This window comes from Varroa jacobsoni, unplaced genomic scaffold (assembly GCF_002532875.2).
Source record: "Varroa jacobsoni isolate VJ856 unplaced genomic scaffold, vjacob_1.0 scaffold_1280, whole genome shotgun sequence".
NCBI lineage: Eukaryota > Metazoa > Arthropoda > Arachnida > Mesostigmata > Varroidae > Varroa > Varroa jacobsoni.
The window spans coordinates 274,052-292,864 of record NW_019214182.1 but is presented as its reverse complement, the minus strand read 5'-3'; the positions used below and the strand labels follow the sequence as shown (position 1 = coordinate 292,864).

Below are 18,813 nucleotides of genomic sequence, written 5' to 3'. Positions count from 1 at the left end.
TAAATTCCACTTGGCCACTTACTTCAATTAGTTAATTGTCTAGCTTTTCGCCCTCGTAAATCTTGGCCTTCAAGATATCTAGCAAATAACCGAGGCCAACTCGTAATTTCAAATAGATTAATGAAGCACGATGCACCCGTTTGTCATTATGTTCTAAATACATACGCACGGTTCGATGACGCTCGAAACGATGCGTTCCGTAACTCAGCGGATTTCCCATCACTCTGTTAATCGACCAGCGCAAGTTTCGCTGATATATTAGCGAAGGCCTTTTTGAAGACGGTTAGTTTCCAAGACAGATCTGTAGTATAACAGTGTTAGCTGCGTTGGTTGAAATGATTTTCTATGAGAGCGTCATCTATATAGCGATTTAAATTAAATCATACATTCCTGCCATCGCTGCACGTCTCGTCCGTTCTATTTTTCCCGCTACCGCATGATCAGAAATCTGCCCGATCAACTGACGTATCAGTACCATATCGCACTGTCACCTACGGATGGCCATCTTTACATCTCTGACCCTGAGATGTACCAGATTGTACGCGTACAACTAGACAAACACTTGGAAGCGGCAGAGGGCAACACAGCCGACAGCGTCGTAGGCAATGGCAAACGATGTGTTGACCCTGACATTGATCTTTGCGGAGACGGTACGGGAGCCATGGAGGCGAAGCTGCACTATCCGAAAGGTAAGATAAGCGAATCCTTTTTGGTGATGATGATAATCATCTAGGTCGCAATACGGGCAGCAATATCAGTAATGTTTATTATATATACATATATATTTATTTATAGATTATGCTGAAATAATGATTATTATTATTAATCAATATGGCGGCTGTTCTGTGTAATAAATGATATGTGCATCGGGCAAATCTAGTCATTGCAGGTATCTTGGTTCCACACGCGAGAAAAAACCGTTCTCTTCGTAAAGTTATTTTGAAGGGTTGATATAATATGAATATAATTTTTGTAATTCCGTTTTAGTATCGTTGCTCTTCAAATGTTGCCAAAAATACACAGAGGCGTATTAAAATTGCACGTCGCTACTTCTAACGAAATCCCTATCTGCACAAGGATCACCTGAAATATTTAGCTAATCATTGATGCAGGACTCTATTGTGTATGATATTGTGTTGTATGTTGTTCCTCGATTTGAGACTATATCAACGTGATGCTGCCTCGATAAACGGAGGCCACCCAAGTTTTACGGTCATAAATTGAACATCATCTTTGGTGAAAGTGCGTTCGTACGTTCAATCCAGCCAAGAGAGTATTTCTCGTGAGGTTAGCATACAAAGATAGATTACGCCTGTGGGCTTTAAGGTCGTAAGAAAGCAAATCCCGGATCAAGGGCAAAGAATCGAAATCGGCTAGTGTACGTGATGGATTATCTAGCCTGTTTGTTCCTACAATTCGACGTGCCTCCGTTCGGTAGTGAGGCTGTACGGTCATACACTAGCTAGCGATATTCGTTTCTATTTTCGTTTTTCAAGCACAAGTAGTGATACTTGTAGTATATATTATAGGCCACCGCTTATAAGTAGGTGGCGTAGTTGCTCTTCCGTTAACTATGTCGAGAGTTGCTGTCGTCATATGTTGCATCTCTTGCATTCATAACTTGTTAAATAGCAAGAAATATACGACATACTGTGGAAGTAAAAAAAAAAAACATTTATTATACAGATAGTGTAAAAAAAAAGAATTGGGGCTGACGTTCACTATAATTTGTTAACGGTAATACGAAGCTAAAAAAACTTGTTGGATAAGATCTGCTTTCTACTAAGTGCATCGTGTGTGCGTTTGTCTATCGGCCATTCAAACTATAAGAAACTTGGCTATTGAGGTTATACATTTCAAAAAGGAGTTAATCCTCTGTCATAGTTGCGTACAGTAAGAGATTATTGCGACAGCGTATGGCCAGGTATATTCATGGGTCCATGGGCTAATTATACGTTTCTGACTTTTTCATAGGACTGGCGTTTTCAGTAGACAACACCCTGTACTTTGCTGATGGTCCACGAATCCGGATGGTTGACAAACGCGGCGTGATCCACACGGTTATCGGGGGTCCCAGAGGACGTCACCAATGGAGACCAATCCCATGTGCCGGAACTCTGCTAATAGGACAGACCAAGTTACGCTGGCCGACAGAACTTGCTATCAACCCTATTGATAATTCGCTCTATTTCATCGATGATCATATGATCATAAAACTCACCAAGGACAAAAGGTAATAACTCCCAAAAAGGGACTACTACTACTGAAATACTAATGAAAGGTCACAAAAAACAGAACTTGCCAAACAACGGGAGGTATACCCTGGTAGGAAAACAGAGAATCTCACGCAAATCGTTGTGGACTCGAGTCTAAAGTATTCTATTTCAGCAACAAGACTAACCTATATTTAATCTTCTGCCTCACTTAAAGAGTAACTGCTGTTGTCGGTCAACCGTCGTATTGTAAAGAGGCCAAGGGGAAAACAAATAAGTATGACAAGAACGCCTCGAAGAATCTCGGCACCCTAATTTCGTTCGCATTTGGCCCCACTGGGGTCATGTACTTGGCCGAGGTAGATCAGCGAGACAACTATAAGGTGCATGCGCTCCGGCCAGACGGTGAAATGATCCACTTCGCCGGCCGAGAACGTCCTGCGCACTGCATGTGGGGCTGTCCTAAAAATGCCAACACGTCGACATGCCGCTTGTGTGAGGACACCGGTAGTCAACTGGCCGTCGAAACCCGCCTACATGGCATCTCTTCGCTCACTGTTACCAGTGATGGCACCGTGCACATTGCAGATGTCGCGGATTTCAAAGTAAGTTTGAAGCTGTACGACGCTTCGCAAAAAACGTAGTTAATCTCATAAAAAGGGAGAACTTAGTTCGTTGCTTTTGCCCGCACTGACCAGAACAGAAAAAAGCAACCAGGAAAAAGCGGCCTTTCTTTACTAGAGCATGATTTCATGCAGTCTTCATTCCACCGTTAAGCAGATGTTTCTCCTTTCTCCGTGCAGATTCTGTCAGCGGTACCGTACCTGCCCGAGTCAACAGGTGACAATGAATATCATGTCGCCTTTCCCGAGAACCACGAGGTGTACGTATTCAACAAGTATGGCCAGCATATACTTACCAAGAGCGCGCTGACCGGCAAGACCAAATATACATTTCTCTATAATGTCAACACGTCGCTCGGCAAGCTAAGTGCTGTAACCGATGCCTCCGGCAATAAAGTGGCTTTCCTTCGAGATTCGGCAAATAATATGTTCAGCATCGAAACTGCTCGAGGCCATAAATGTCGCGTATTTGTTAACAAGCAAAAACAGCTGCTCTCGTTTACCAACGCTGATAATTTACAGTACAATTTTGAATATGAGCCGGTGACTGGCCTATTGCTCTCCAGGCACGATTCGAACGGGATGACGTTCCATTACATCTACGATGAGAATGGCCGTCTCACGAATGTTGTCAAGCCCTCAGGCAAAGTAGTTGAACTCGAGTTTGATCTGTCCGATCGTGGCGCAGCTGTTTCTGCGAAGGACGACAAGTTCACAGATATTGTCGTTGTTAAAGGATCCAGCGTCACCACCACTGCACGTAAGTTACAACGATCTCAACGGGGTTCTATAGAAGTTCTGCGGCTTATTTAATTTTTCTCTAAAGTAAAGATGAAGTTGATTGCTGATTAAGTGCGAACCTTTTTTTCTTACAAACGCTCATGGCACTAATTACACGCATGCGCGTGTACTCACATATTTTGTATGAATACCCCTGGTTTTTCGGTCAGCTACTTGACCGTCGAAAGTGTCGCGGTGACGTTGTGCATAAATAACATTAAAGAAATTCAATCGTATGTTTCTATATTCGCTTGTCCCGCTTTCGTTGTTTGCTTTCGTGTTCTACCGACGGCTTTCGCAAACACAATTTGGCTTCCCTATATATACATAGACGTAAGTGAATTGAGGTGTTATGTATAGGCACTATAGTCAGTAGGTTAGCGAGCACTGCTTGTACGTAGCAATGGTTTGCTTTCGAAAACTGGGCACACAAATCGCAATAGTACGTTAACCTCTGCTCTACAAGCATCCCCGTGTCGTTTATGCCTCGGAGAGTCTCAGTCCAGCCTTTGCCTGCTGAGGTGGGATTCTACCGGCTGCAGCAGGTTCAGGAGACGGGCTAGCAAGTGACAAGGACAACAAGGGACTCTCCAAGCGATTCATCAGTCGCAATGATGGCTACTCTAATCGTCATACGCACGTCACTCTGGCGAGTGCATTCAATTTTCGTTGTCGTCATTTGCGTGATCGCCGCTGGCGGCTAGCTGATGAACTTTCCATCTGAACTGTATCTTTTACCAACAGTATCTTCGCGCAACACCTACTAACACGGGCTAAATTGTAGTGAAAACGAACTCGACGCTATATCAGATCATCCTCGTTGCACTCTGGTGATCATGTTTCGTTAAAATAAGTTTCTAAAATCAAATATATCCCCCATTTTCCCTCCCTGCTGAGCAAATTACTTTCAATGGATACGGATTTTATCATAGAAGAAAAATGTAAATAATATGAACTTTTGTGTTGGCTTTATCAGCCGCGTGATCCGGCAGATTGACTGGGCATATTTCATCGTTTCCAACAACCACTTCTCTGAACGACGCAAGTCTTATATCGTCGGTTTTGAGTAGCTAGCTTATATTGTGTTGTATTCTCTGTGGCCATTCGTGATACTGGGCGTCTATTCTAGTAAACCTTTGGTGAGATAGCTGCTTTATAGCTATACCCTTTCGAGCGTATGTTTGCACCTATCAAAAGCAAATTTTCATTGTACTCTGACAACAACGTACGTTTCTGATCCGAGAACGATTTTACGAGTATACTAAGAGCATTTGCCTGCTCGACTATAAATACAATATTGCATTAATTTGCATACGATTTTTTTCTTTCAACTCTCGTAACTAGCGTCCTATATACCAAATTGTTTGTGCTCTTTTAGGGGGCATTAGTTTAGAATCACGGATGCACCAGGATGGCGCGATCGAGGTGCGGGCTCCGTGGAAGACTTCCGCTCTCTGGGAGGCAGCCACCCACAAGGTGCTCACCCAGCTCCTGCCTGTGCAGGCCGGCATGTTCCCCATACCGATCAAACAGACAGTATACACCGAAGGTGAAGGTGAGACCGGAGTTAGTAACTCGCTCGAGTGGAAGTACGACGTTAAGTTTACTCGCCGAGAACAACGCGACGCTCCGGTTGCCGACGCGGTGACAGCCGTTGAGAGGACTTTGCTGGTAAGTGACGGTAAATCAAATGTTTGTTCAATGCGGGCAGGCGCTCATTGAACCGGATGTGCAAGCAAAGCGGCACAGGGTAACGCTCAACCTTAGCATTGGCTTTGCTTACAGTCATGTTCGTTCGTCGTTTGTCGGCTTTCTCGGTTACAGGTGAACACTACTCAGTATCTGAAGACTGAGTACGACTGGATGGCAGACAGGGAAATGGTATACAACGCTTCTCGTAGACCATTCCTTGTCATTCAATACGACACATTCTCTAGGCCGATCCAATATTTACCGACCGACGTTAAAGTGCCCTTGAATATTCAATACGACCGTTTAGGCAGGCCATCTGGATGGAGCCAGGGAGCAATGCAAGAGAGTTATACATACGACCGAAGTGGATTGTTAAGTGAGGTCAAGCTAGCTAACGAGGGCAAGATGCAGTACAGCTACGAAGGCCTAAGCAAGCCAACCAAGGTCAAGATGCCCAGCGGTCGCGAGTACTTGCTAACGTACGATAAAAATGGCGGACTTGAAAGCGTTACGACACCGAAATCGACGATGCACACGTACCAGGTGCTCGTATCAATTGGTTTTTACAAACTGCTATATACTCCGCCCGGCAACCATGGACCACTAACAGTCTATTATAATGATAGGGGCCAGCCTGTACTTAAAATCTTCCCAGGTGACAATGGTCGCGTGCTATACCGTTACAATAATCAAAGCTTGCTCGCCGCTGTAGTTTATGGCGGTGGCAAAGTGGTAACCAATTACACATCTACTGGTTTCGTCAAGAGCGAGGCCTGGGTCGAAAGTGATGTTGAAGTGAAATACGACTACTTCTACGATGGCCCCATGTTGACTCAGTGTGTTGCGAAGTTCTACTCAAAGTTCCAGTTGACGACGGCCAATTTCCACTACCAGTACGACAATTGGTTCCGGCCGAAGCACATTCGTGCTCGAGTGGGCACACTTCAATTTGCCGACATTGAGTTAAGCTATGAAGCTCAAACTGGACAACGGGAACAAATTGGCCCGTTCCGTGTCTACACACAAAATCCTAACGACACGATACTGGCCGACGGCGTCGCCACCTTCACTCAGCTTACGGACGGCCTTGGGCGAATCCAGCAGCGCGGCCTCTTGATCGCCGAGAAGGAGGTCTACAACCTTGAGTGCTCGTACGGCGACAGCAACAACCTAATGCAAAGTAAAACCCTAATGCGTTTGCAGGGCGGAAGCCAGATGCGTACGCAAAACTTCACGTACGATCTTGATAACCAGCTTATCGAAATGGTCGGCAAAGACCGATGGAATTTCCAATACGACGATAATGGAAACATTGTGACTATGCGGTATATGGGAAATAAAATCGAGATTCTCCACGACGTGGGTGACCGGATTCTCCGCTTTGGCGAAACTCCATTTGTCGTTAATGATCGAGGCTTTGTCGTACAGAGAGCCGAGGAACGATTCCAATATAACGTGAAAGGTCAGCTGATCAAGGCAATGTCAGGGACGCGCGGCAAGTACGAAGTCAAATACTTCTACGACGCGCAAAATCGGCTAGCTATGCGAAAGGACCATTTTGGAAATATGACTCAGTTCTTCTACGCCGACCTCACCCGGCCACATCTCGTAACGCACATCTACAACAATGCCGATGGTCGTAGCATGAGCCTAATTTATGACAACAACGATTTTCTCATTCACATCTTGGTTAACAAGGACAGTTTTTACGTGGCCACAGATCACAATGGGAGTCCAACGCTTATCTTCGATCGGTACGGGGAGGTCGTCAAGGAAGTTCTAAGAGGCCCATACGGCCATATCATCTACGATTCGACACCTACATTCTACGTGCCTGTCGACTTTCAGGGAGGAATCCTTGATCCGGTGACATTGTTGCTGCATATGGGAGACAAAGTGTACGACTCCTTAACCGGCAAGTGGATGACGCCTCGCTATGAGAATGTCCTCAATCACGTCAACGATGTGCGGCACCTGCATCTCTACCAGTTCAACAATAATGATCCAGTCAATCTGCATAAGAAACGACAGAACAAATACGGTTAGTATCTAAATTGAGTAACAAATATAGTACTAATTGACTGCGCGTCATAGAGCTCACATAAAATATTGAGAAATTCTAAAGGAAGCTTGTTTTGGAAAAATCCGTTATATTTTACACTAATGCGAGGTATGTTGCTATAGGACTTTCTTTATTTGCGATGGTTCACTACACAGCCATCGTGACAGTGATCATCGCCCCCTCAATGGCACTTCTGTTGCTTACTACTAATCGTATTATAGATTTAGTTTATCGCTTCAAATGAAAAACGGTCTACTTGTATTTGACAGCAGTGACGTTACATACAGTAAGTTCTTATCGAGTACAGTTCTAGCTTGTTAACGTTCATAGTCGTTTATTCAACTGCAGACACGCCCGATTGGATTGCGAGCCAGGGTATCGACATTACTACACTAGGCCTCGGTCGACCTTCGTCCGTTGTCAGGACTGCGAACGGCTTCCATGAACGAACAGTATCTGATCGTTTTGATCTTCTTCCGCAGTTACCGTCGGTACCGCTTATTTCTGCGTATGCTTGCGCAGTTCGTCGAAAACTAACAAATTTTGCTCGTCTCAGTTCTGTTGACCGTTCTCGAGTGAAGCAAGAAGACTTCCTTAGCGCTAACCAACTTAGTACACTTCACGTACCCCTTGGACCTGGTAAGTTGTAACTGTAATTGAAATTGTCCGTCAGATTCGTCTGTTGCATTGCGTTTGACAAAGACGTTTGGGCAGAATGAGTTTCTGTATAGTGGGTTAAATCATCTAGTTTAAACCTGCCTAGTACTTTTTCTTAGAGTATCCCAATTATGAAAATATCGTCGGTGGGTTACGCAAATGCTGAAACTTGAAGGATTTTCGTTGCTTTCGATCGTAAAGCGGTATGGTTTCTAACTAATCTCACTTTCATACCTAATCCATACTATTTCCTATCACTATTAAAGTCATTAAAAATTAATCGGGGTATTTGTATAAACAGTTCGATGATGTTTTTCCGTACCACTAATCTCTCATTGTTACCCATTTTTGCCTCTATTTTTCATCCTGCGTCATGACATCCATCACCATATATATAGTATATATTAATTATCGCAATGTATAGAAAATGTAGGCCGTTCTATGGTCTGGCCTACTGCGAGGGTATGCAGTTGTCAACGGATGACAGGACTCGGCTTAGGTAAGCAGCTGCCTCTCGCAGTTCTTCTCGCCGTTGCTATCTACGCCTTCGTCATTTACACGTAGTTGGGGCACGACAGAAACCGTCAGCGGTAGCTGTCCTGCGACTGACAAAGGAATCGACAAAACGGCCACCGTGCGACGTAGACACGCCGACATTGACGTTGCCCGGAGGCGGAGGAGACTTTCGAGTTGGGCTGCGGCTGATGGTGTTATAGCCGCGGCTAGCAGCTTGATACAGCCAGCCCCTGCTGCTGCCAAAGGCTCTCGCTACCAGCGCACTTCTACAGTTGTGCTTAGTAGTGATTGCCGTTGTTGTCTGAAGTGCTATTGACTTAGAGCACCCATCAACTTACAGCAGCTTTGAACCGTAACTAAGGCTAGCGGGCCCGAATGGGCTAAAACGTTTAGCAGGCTATTGTGCTGCCTGTTAGCTCTGTTGCTGCTGACGTAGCTTCTACTGCGCTAAGCTGGGATTACCGCAGCGACGCCATTCCCAGCAACAGCAGTTGCAAAAATATCCGTACCATGTTCCGCCACGCCTCGTCTTCTTTTTTTTCCCTCACGGTTCTATGCCCCTGAAAAGCGCCACCGCACTTTAAACTAACTGAAAAAAATAACTCGAATAAGTCGAATCCGGACCAATTTATTATAATACGTTTCACTGCACGTTTATGTGACAATGACACTCCGCTGGAGTTCTCAAGTTGTTCTTCAGAAAAACAAGCTCTTTATAAACATTTTTTATTTTATAATTCTATCCAAAACTACATATCTTCTACCGTTGCAGTGTTGGCGACAGCGCGGTCAAACATTTGATCAAAATCCTTATTATTTTTGGATATCTTTACGTAAACTTATTATTATCATTTATAGTAAAATATCTAGAAGTAATGTATAATGGGTATTAAGGGCTTTGACTTCACATTTCGCTGCTGTACAATTTAAAGACAGACTCACTTTAAATTTTGAGCGCAATTTTTCGATCTCATCTTACGTAAGATTTTCGAGCGAGACCAGTCTTCATAATGATAGGCAGAACGCACATTTACGGCAAAGGTATGATGAGATGTCTCCATGAGCCTGGTTCTTTCATTTCCTAGCCTGTCACTGTTTACTTTAGCGTGTGTTTTGATATTTTTACAAATATTTTTATTCTCTTAGATCTATGAGCGGTAGTACAACAAGAGTCTGCATGGATTATGAACAATACATACATACATCAGCATACAATAAGTCCTAAACAGAGCCGAAACGAAGGAGCAAAAACGGTGTTCTGTGCGCATTCTAACATGGCTTTTCTTTAGTCTGGGACGAAGGAAAACTTTTACCTATTTGACTATTTTCGGTCCCATTCCACATAATTGACAGATGTCAATGTGTTTACGGTAAGTGAACGAACCAAACGGGAACCGAAAATCAAAAGAGATGGCATCAACACATTCAGATTTACAGGCATGAAATGCTCAGTCGCGGAGAGCTGTCAGGAGTTGGAGAGTTGTAGAAAAATCTGATCTGCTATATGTCAGATTTTTTTAGCTGTGCAGCTGTGAGTGCGCCGGTTATAACAAATCACATGACCTATTTAAAAAAATTTGCGAAAAACTGAATTTACGGAGGCCATTAATTTTTTTGTGCGTGAAGCGCCACATTTCTCTTGCCGCAGTCTGTCTCCATTACAACTGCCTGGAAAAGCTATGGCACAGGTCTCCTTTGCAATGACTTCCGGTAGATTACACTCGAATCTGAAATGACGCGCACACTTGACGCTTCTAAAAAATTGGCGGAAGCCCTTCTAGAATCGTGCTGTTTTCTGCAGTTTTTCAGAAATCTTATCTGAAGGTACGGATTTATAACATTATACACCGAAATTATAGACCGCAATTATAAATAGACCGCAAATAAATGCTTGTACACGCAAGCAAAAAGCAACAAGTAGTATGTACATAAATAAATCAGAAAACTTATTAGATATGGTCATCGTGTAATACGACGAACCAGAGAGAATTACCACTTAGTCATGGCGAAAGGGAAACTTATTGAATATTAATCCTATAAGTGCATGGGTAATCTCAACATCGCTAGAAGTCCATTTTCAAGATGATAGACAGTAGTAGTAGCAGCAGCAGCAGCAGCACAGCACGAAAGAAATCCGTGCCAACATAACAGACAATATCTAAGTTCTGTAACGTGTATGTAATATGTATTCATAATGAATTTGGTAAAGGTAGCACCAGACGTATACGACGTCCGCTCACGTTTACCTATGAGCGTCATTTTAAGTATTAGGTCACCGAAGATAACAATTAAACACGTAATGTGAAAGAGTGAAAATACCCAACTATTTCCCAGGGTCACGCAGGTGCGATACTACACCCAACCCCATAAACAACACAGCCTTCTGCCATTTGTGTCGTAAGGAACGTACAAAGCCCGCTAATATACTCTAGAGTCTATAGGTCAGTTTTTTTATTAGCTAAAAAACGTCACTTCCACCATAGTACCTTAACTTAGTTGCATTAATTCAAGACGTTTTTTTTTTTTTTTAATGACTTGTATATATATCTTGTATCTTATCTATATATCTTACTTGCTACATTAAAATCTACATCAATAAAGTGAGATCGTATTATAGTGCATTCCCATATTCAGTGGGTCTTCGCTATTTTATCTAATCGGATACACTGATATTTGACGTTATTTTACGTGCATTCGTAGATAATATACTAAACATCTATCAGTGCGTGTTTCGACCTACATACCGTAGTTGTATTTTTTTAATAGCAAAAAGGATCAGTTTGTGTCCAGATCGTTTGCCTACTCGCTCCGTGTGAAGCCTGTACACAGCGATACTTGCAGAAACAAGCATGTCGCGACTATGTACCTCTATTAGTTACGGAAACATAGACATCAGCATAATGAACAGCTCCGCACTCGTTGAGCTCTACTGCTTGGGTTGTGCTGTTCATCGTTGCCAATGCCTTTTGCTTTTTAATTGTGTCCTGGGGTCCCGTTGTTCTCTGTGGCTTCAACAAATGCTCCCTTTTTCCAGCGCGGCGAGCGGACTGCCTGTGCGTTCGCGCTGAACGCGGGTCCTTGCCCGCGCCCTGCAGTGGCAGCCGGGTGTGTAAGAGGAGCCCGCATGTGCATAAGCAATACTGACGTATTCGGGGATTGCGGCAGCTTACGTTATCATTTTGAGGAGTACCTTTGGCATAAGGTAATATGTCGTTCGTTTCTTCCGTCAAACTTTTTTCCAGGCCTGGACTTTTCCATCGGCTTAACTATTGACCGATCGAGCGGCGAATCATATTCAGGACTGAATGTGAAAAACCATGCGCTCTCCAAAGTCCAAAACGCTCTCATCATTACAAAAGAAAAAAAAAAACACGTTTTGACAGAAGAGACTCGGACGATTCGTTCTTTTGTCAGTCGAAGATACTGTCATTACAGTGGCCAAGTGCCACACAATGACTGGTTGTCCTAATACGACTAATAAATTGGGGCCGACATTAAACCGAATGACGACAAAAGAAAGCACTGGAGGGAGGAAACCCAAAGCTCTATGAGGACAAGACGTTGGCCGAATGGCTGGCTGCACGCCCCCTCCCACGCTGGCCTTTGGAGCTTTTGGGAATAACTGCTATTCTGCCTGAATCACGAATGAGCCCAAGAGCTCAAAATCAGCATACAAGTGGCTCGGCCACTCACTTAGTTGTTGGGCCTTTTCCGTGCGTGCAGTGAGGTAGGGCACCTATCAGGTTCTGACTCTGTTGCTTGTGCAGGACTCTGCCGCAGCGTCTGTTGCCTAATGATGTCTGCTTTTCTGTCCGTCTAAGCCTAACAGCCAGCGAGTGCTACTAGCTTGGGAAACTAAGTGGATCGGACCGTTGCTCTGGTAAATAGTCGGAACGAGCAGAACGACGGCAAAGACGACTGTACATGTGTGCGACATAGCCGCATCCATAGAGCGATCGGCACGAAATAGGCATACTGTAACTGACGACAATGAATGACCCACTTATAAACATTCCAGTTTTTCATTAACTAAATGCTTACATGTGTATATAACATTTTAACATATGTAATATATATACAATTTATGTGAAGTTTCTGTTGCATGCAACATTTTTATGTCAAGTAGACTTTCGCAATGTTTTTATGATGTCAATATGGCGCACCTTGGCGTGCGTTTGGTTCTTAATGAACCGTCCTTATTGGATTGTGTTTGCGTATCAAAACGACGAGCGGATGTCCACCTCATTCTAAAGGTAGATGACGTGTATGAAAAATACTTTAGTAAATAGCGTTTAGCATCAAGCAGACAACAAAGAGTATTAAGAAATCGATGTTGAGAAGGATAATACGGTAAACTTTATATGTGCGTGTGTCTGCTACACCTATGTACAATGGCTTACGGGCTAATGCTGCAAAAAGTTCTTGAGACAGATCCATGTCCATGGAACTTTGTCCGTGGAAAAGAAGCACAACTATATGCTCAGTGTTGGATGAAGTTGGCCATATAGAAAATAGCGAATTCAGGAATGAGCCGTTCCACATTGTCGTAAAGTAAGTTGCTTAGTAAAAATGATTGAAACCGTATTCGCATTTTGAATTGCAGAAGCGTGTCCAGAAGTGAAGTAAAGAAGTTTGCTGCATAATGACGGGGTTACTTACATTCCTATAGATGGTCTGTAGCTTACGAAACTAAAACAAGACGTCTACGGCAGTAGGCCAATCAAGTCACGTAATGGCGCAGACGCTTGATTATCTTCAATGGAAACATCTTACCTTATTACCTCATCTGAGCCGATGGCATAGCAACACTGATCATCTGGCCTTGTAACTTAGGCAATTTAAACGGTGCATCCACTTTATGGCAGGGCATGCCAATCGAGTGAGCGATCTCGAGAAAAACACATACAAATAAAAGATAAACTGTGTTGTGCTGACTTATTTATTTAAGTTTTATTTGCAAACCCTGCAAGCTTCTGCACATGCTTATGTTATATATATAAACACATTTCGGGTGGCCTGCGATTTATTGGAAACGGATATGCACGATTCTGTCTTTTACCTATATTTAAAAAAGCTGGTGGAAAAAAAATTTTGCCGCAGTTAAAGCGAATGCATAATGTACACCCTCTATATCGATTAATGTCTATAGTGAAACCATAATAGACACAAATCGCTATCAGTGAGGTCAAGCTAAATCTTTTGCGATTAAAATAAAAAATCGATCGAAAAAGCAAAAAAACGCGCAACGTAATCGATCTACTCACTTATTAATAGATAGAAGTACAGTTGACACCGGTGACATTTTGTAGCTACACATCCGCTTTGTTACGGAATCCAGAACTCCCGCAGGCGTCGTTAAAAGCTGTCCCGCTTTTTTCCCTGGTTCGTTGTAGTGCTCGTAAATTATCTTGGGCTCTAAGATTTGGTAGATTTTTTGACGTTGCAGCATAGGCCTTCGGCAAGGCTCCCCCGCACTAAATAGGTGAAGTTGCTCTGCATGAATAGGAGAAGCCAGATGAAACGTTCTATGAGGCACATAGCAACCAGCTTTCAAATTAAATAATTTGATACTTGTTTACATTGCAGGCATTACAATTTCACAGTTCGAGGGCAGAGCTCGTGTGCGTGCGGTAGACAAGGCTAATCCCATCAATCGCGACGTGTTTACGGCTGTGTTTAATAACACTCAGCTAGTTGATGTCCATCTAGTCATGCACGGTATCGACGTGTTCTATTTCGTCAAAGACGCCACTTGGAAATACGATGATGACCTTACCCAACTTCAGCGACTCGGTACCGCCATCAACGTGACTCACCATAGTGATCATGCTAATCAGTATTCCGATATCAGGGTGCACACAACCTACGCCGTTCTCAGCGTCCGCTATGGCGCGCAGATGGCTAAAGAACAACAGCGAATTCTGCGGCACGCCAAAAAGCACGCTGTCAGCCAACGTTGGGCTCAGGAGAGAGAACTTTTGAATCGCGATCATGGTTCTATCGGACGTCAATCCGGTGTTGATTGGACCGATAAGGAGAAGGACGACATCATCCGAACTGGTTCCGCTCCAGGATATCGTGGCGACTACCATCACGACGTAAATGTTTACCCCGAGCTTGCCGACGATCCTGCGAACATCGTCTTACATCGAAATAACGCCAAACAGAGAAACGACAACTACGAAGAGATGTAGACCGAACAGAAATAAGTGGGCGTAGATAAACTTTAGCCGCGGCTAAGATACCCATGCCACTAATAACTACAACAAGAAATGATGGATGCTGATGGGCCCAGTCAAGTCGTTGGTGACTCCAACGACACCCATGACAACCTTTATACATCGATAATTAATAAAATGCAAAATGATCACGAGCGAAGCGGTGATCATTTATATATATATATACATAAAGGAGTGAGAGAGAGAGAGAGAGAGAGAGAGAGGAGATGGAGAACTAACACTTAAAAAACATAAACATATAAAGGTTTATATCCTGTTGAGCCAGCGCATACTTGAAGGATCGTTGAATATATTTCTACGAAGAAAACGAACGTACGACCGATTGCTAATAACTCGACTAGAACAACTATAAACCGATCAGTATCATAATGCCTAACCATAAAAGATGGTGGGTGTCGCAATTGTTGGATGCATGCGAACGATAAAATGCCATCTAAAAGGATTACTGACAATGAACCGGTGAACTTGTGAGGGTGTTAACATCGGCAATGACGTGAGGCGTAAATGGGGGAGAGCGTTTTCAGTCTCCATCTGCACACATTTGTAGATCGATTCGTTGAGTGGCACGATGCTGCCAAGCTTAACAGGAAGAGAAACTGGTAGTTGTTATTGACAAGAGAACGACGAAGTGAAGTCCCAGATGAAGCCAAACTGTAAGTAAATAGCTCACAAATAAACAAATGCCATTACCACTATTCCACACACCTATTCGAACGTAACGATTTTGGCTTTTATAATACATTGTGTATACCTTAATGTGATTGCTGCCTATAATGATACTATTGATGATTGCGACTCTAACGAAGATTTACGTAGAGTCGACTATAGTAACTGAACTTCAAGTTAGGAACGATTAATAATGATGATAACACGGTGTGTGTGTGTATATATATATATATATATAGGTATATATGTATATATATATACACATATATATATATATCGTGATTCCAACGTTGCGTAACTGATAGCGTTGTGCAAAACGTCGGATGCCTCGTTTGCTAGCTAAAAAACGAAGTTAGAACGTAGAGGAGTCCTTTTCAAATTCTCTATAAGGACTCAAAAAAAAAGAGGTACGCATTATTCGGCGCGTTCCGCATCCGACGTACTGCTGCACTATCTTCTCAATTGACCTCCAGTTAACAGATAGTCCTTTGTCTTAGGAGTCGACAGGACTTGCAGCCCATACCAAAGAATCTGTAAAGGGTAATTGGCGGCTCGCTTGTACCGACTCGCCGCCATAGCTGTAACATATATATACATGCATATGTAATCTATGTGACACATACCAAATGGAACAAAGCAGACATACACGTTCACATGTAAAACTAACAAGTACCGTGTACCCTAACCAGAAACAAGTGAAAGTCACACAATCCTGGCCTTAGCAAACGAAGCGAAGCAGATTTACGAATAAAGCACATCAATACACATTTAGATATAAACAAACCTACGCATATATATATATATGTGTATATGTATGTATATATATATATATATATATATATATATATATATATATATATATATATATACAAATAAGGAAACGAAACGTAAACATGCATCAATTGATGGGACACCCAAATGGAAGTGGTGAACTTCCACGTATGTAAGAGACGACATTAGTAGGCAACATTTTTCATGGGCTGGCTACGTGTACAGAATATTTTGTAAAGAAGATAAAGATAAATACGGAATACAGAAATAATAATTACCAAAAAAATCAAGGGGAATAACTTCCCAGGTACCGTATTCTGAGATACAATGACAAGAGTAGACGGTTACATAGATCAGTTCGTAACATCGATTCAACAAAAAGGAAGACCTGGCAAACCTGTCGCGGTATTTCTAAGGTTCTGTGAAGAGGCGATAGTACAGATGTGTTGTCATCAACTCGGTTGCCATTTTGGGCATCCTGTTGGAAGTGGTCGGGCATGGATAGGACACGAGAAAGGGCAGAAATTTCACGCTTCGTCACCTTGTTGTAGCCTAGGAACAATGGAGTTGTCCAGAATGTAGGATAAGTTTTCCCCCACGGCCAAAGGGAGAGAGGATCGTGGAAAAAGGTCGAAATAGAAGAAAACAGGAACTTTTAGACTTCTTGTGACAAGCGATGCCACAAGAGGAATCAAATATATGACGATTGAATATGACTAATGTCTCTATAGGAGAAGGCGAGACAAAATGAAAGTAAGGACAAAACATTGTACCCGTTGTACATACCGTTGGCGATCTAATTCAACCGCTGACCAATCTTCCTTCCTCCAGACATAATTCTTTGAAACATGCAATCCTCTCCAGCTCCATCCAGACTTAAGCCGACGTTCCGCGAACAACATCAACATACTATAAACAACACAGTGACTTGAAGACATCAGTCCCATTAACAAAAAATTCCTAGTAAAATAATAATTAACAAGAGATTATACAAATAAATAAATGATGATGATGACGGCGTGGAAGAAGAGTGTAAGAAAGATATCACAGTTTCAGATGATACTGACGATATAATGATTATGAAAGAAGTGACGAAATGGCGATTGAATGGTGAAAATTGCTAGTGGAAAATGGGGGCGAAAATGAAATCAATAAAAGAGAGAGAGAGAGAGAGAGAGATTGAGATGAATGATATTGACGATAATGAAGGTGACAACAATAAAAATATATCCACTTCATTTTGTATTGTATTTGGTGTGTCCTAAATTGTACAAATGAAAAAATATTAATTTTTATCTGTACCAATACCGAGTGGTTATTGCCACTCGTCCCACTTGACGATGATAACGAAGTTCAGTAGCGTTAGAGTCGGCTTACTACAATGCCCATACAAATATAATCTCAGAGGCTTACAATTTGTCAGAACTCAGCAGACATGAGCATTCTGAATAACGGCTGCTTAAAGTGGCCCTACGGTAGAAGATTACAGTGGAAAGTTACGCCAGATATTTTCGGATTTTTAGACGGGAAAGCGAGTTCTTCCAAAGGTAAAGTTCTTCTATGAGAGTTTTCTTCACGGGCCGAATTAGACCATAAAAATTGATCAGATCATTAGGCAGATTCAAGAACTTCCCAATAGCAAGTTTTTATGTGCAAACTCTATCGTTTTCACATTATGAGATTCGTGTCATTGATATTTTACTAGTCGGGTTATACCTTGAAGGAAGGAAGGAAGATAAAAAAACAACAAAGGCAAGATGTTTGCTAACGTTATACATGTGTTGTATATACAGTAGTAAACATTGTTTCACTTGCTGTCGACGCTCCTCTCTGATCTAAAAGCACCCTATAATAAAACCCAGATGAAAAGACCATAATCGTTCATAATAATAAATCTCTGACTATTCTCGTCAACTTCTGATCATTTTCGATTTTGAATAAACGAAAATATACACGGCTCTCAAGTTCGATTTTAATTTCGTAGTGAAAAAAGTTACTTTTTTTTTTTTTTTTTTTTTTTTTTTTTTTAGGAACATCATAACGTCGACTGAAATAGGATTGACTGTTTCAACAAATTCACTATCAACGATGAGCCAAATACACTCTAGAAGCCGTTCTGCAGGTCTAAAAAAGGATTCGGTAAAATGAACGAAGCTTGTTGCGGCGTCTATCACGTTTCTATGCCTGATCATTCTTCTTTGTTTTGTAAACACTCTCATCAGATGCTACTACTAACAACAAAACAAAACATATAAACGTATGCTACAAGAGCAAAGCAATAACCATCGTCGATCAAACATCACATCGTGGGTGTTGGATTTTTTTGAAAGTACACTTTTTGTTGACGGGTGCGTAGAGAACACTTTTCGGAGGATTCTTGCGTTTCTTGTCTATCATACAAGTACAAATGTGGTATATTAGAAATATGATTTATGGACATACCCGCGACTGTCCTTAAGACATTTTCCGGCTACACGTAGGTTTAAACTCGATTTTCCGAAGGGACGAATGGTGGCATGTCGCCATTCGTGGGGATGAATTCTCAAAGGTCTGAAATATTTGTACTTCTCCTTCAAAATCATCAGTAGAAAGAG

At 42.4% G+C, this 18,813-nt stretch overlaps 1 protein-coding gene across 1 annotated transcript in view; it reads left to right on the top strand.

Moving 5' to 3' along the window:
* The window catches only part of LOC111268403 (teneurin-m), a 42,609-nt gene extending 25,140 nt beyond the window's left edge, over positions 1-17,469 (top strand). The window contains exons 18-25 of the mRNA XM_022847382.2: positions 445-689; positions 1,975-2,233; positions 2,431-2,818; positions 3,017-3,596; positions 4,995-5,287; positions 5,441-7,349; positions 7,719-8,009; positions 14,130-17,469. Coding sequence (XP_022703117.2) covers positions 445-689; positions 1,975-2,233; positions 2,431-2,818; positions 3,017-3,596; positions 4,995-5,287; positions 5,441-7,349; positions 7,719-8,009; positions 14,130-14,737 — 4,573 coding nt within the window. The 3' untranslated portion in view covers positions 14,738-17,469. The remainder of the gene's footprint in view (positions 1-444; positions 690-1,974; positions 2,234-2,430; positions 2,819-3,016; positions 3,597-4,994; positions 5,288-5,440; positions 7,350-7,718; positions 8,010-14,129) is intronic.
* Positions 17,470-18,813: the final 1,344 nt, after the last annotated feature.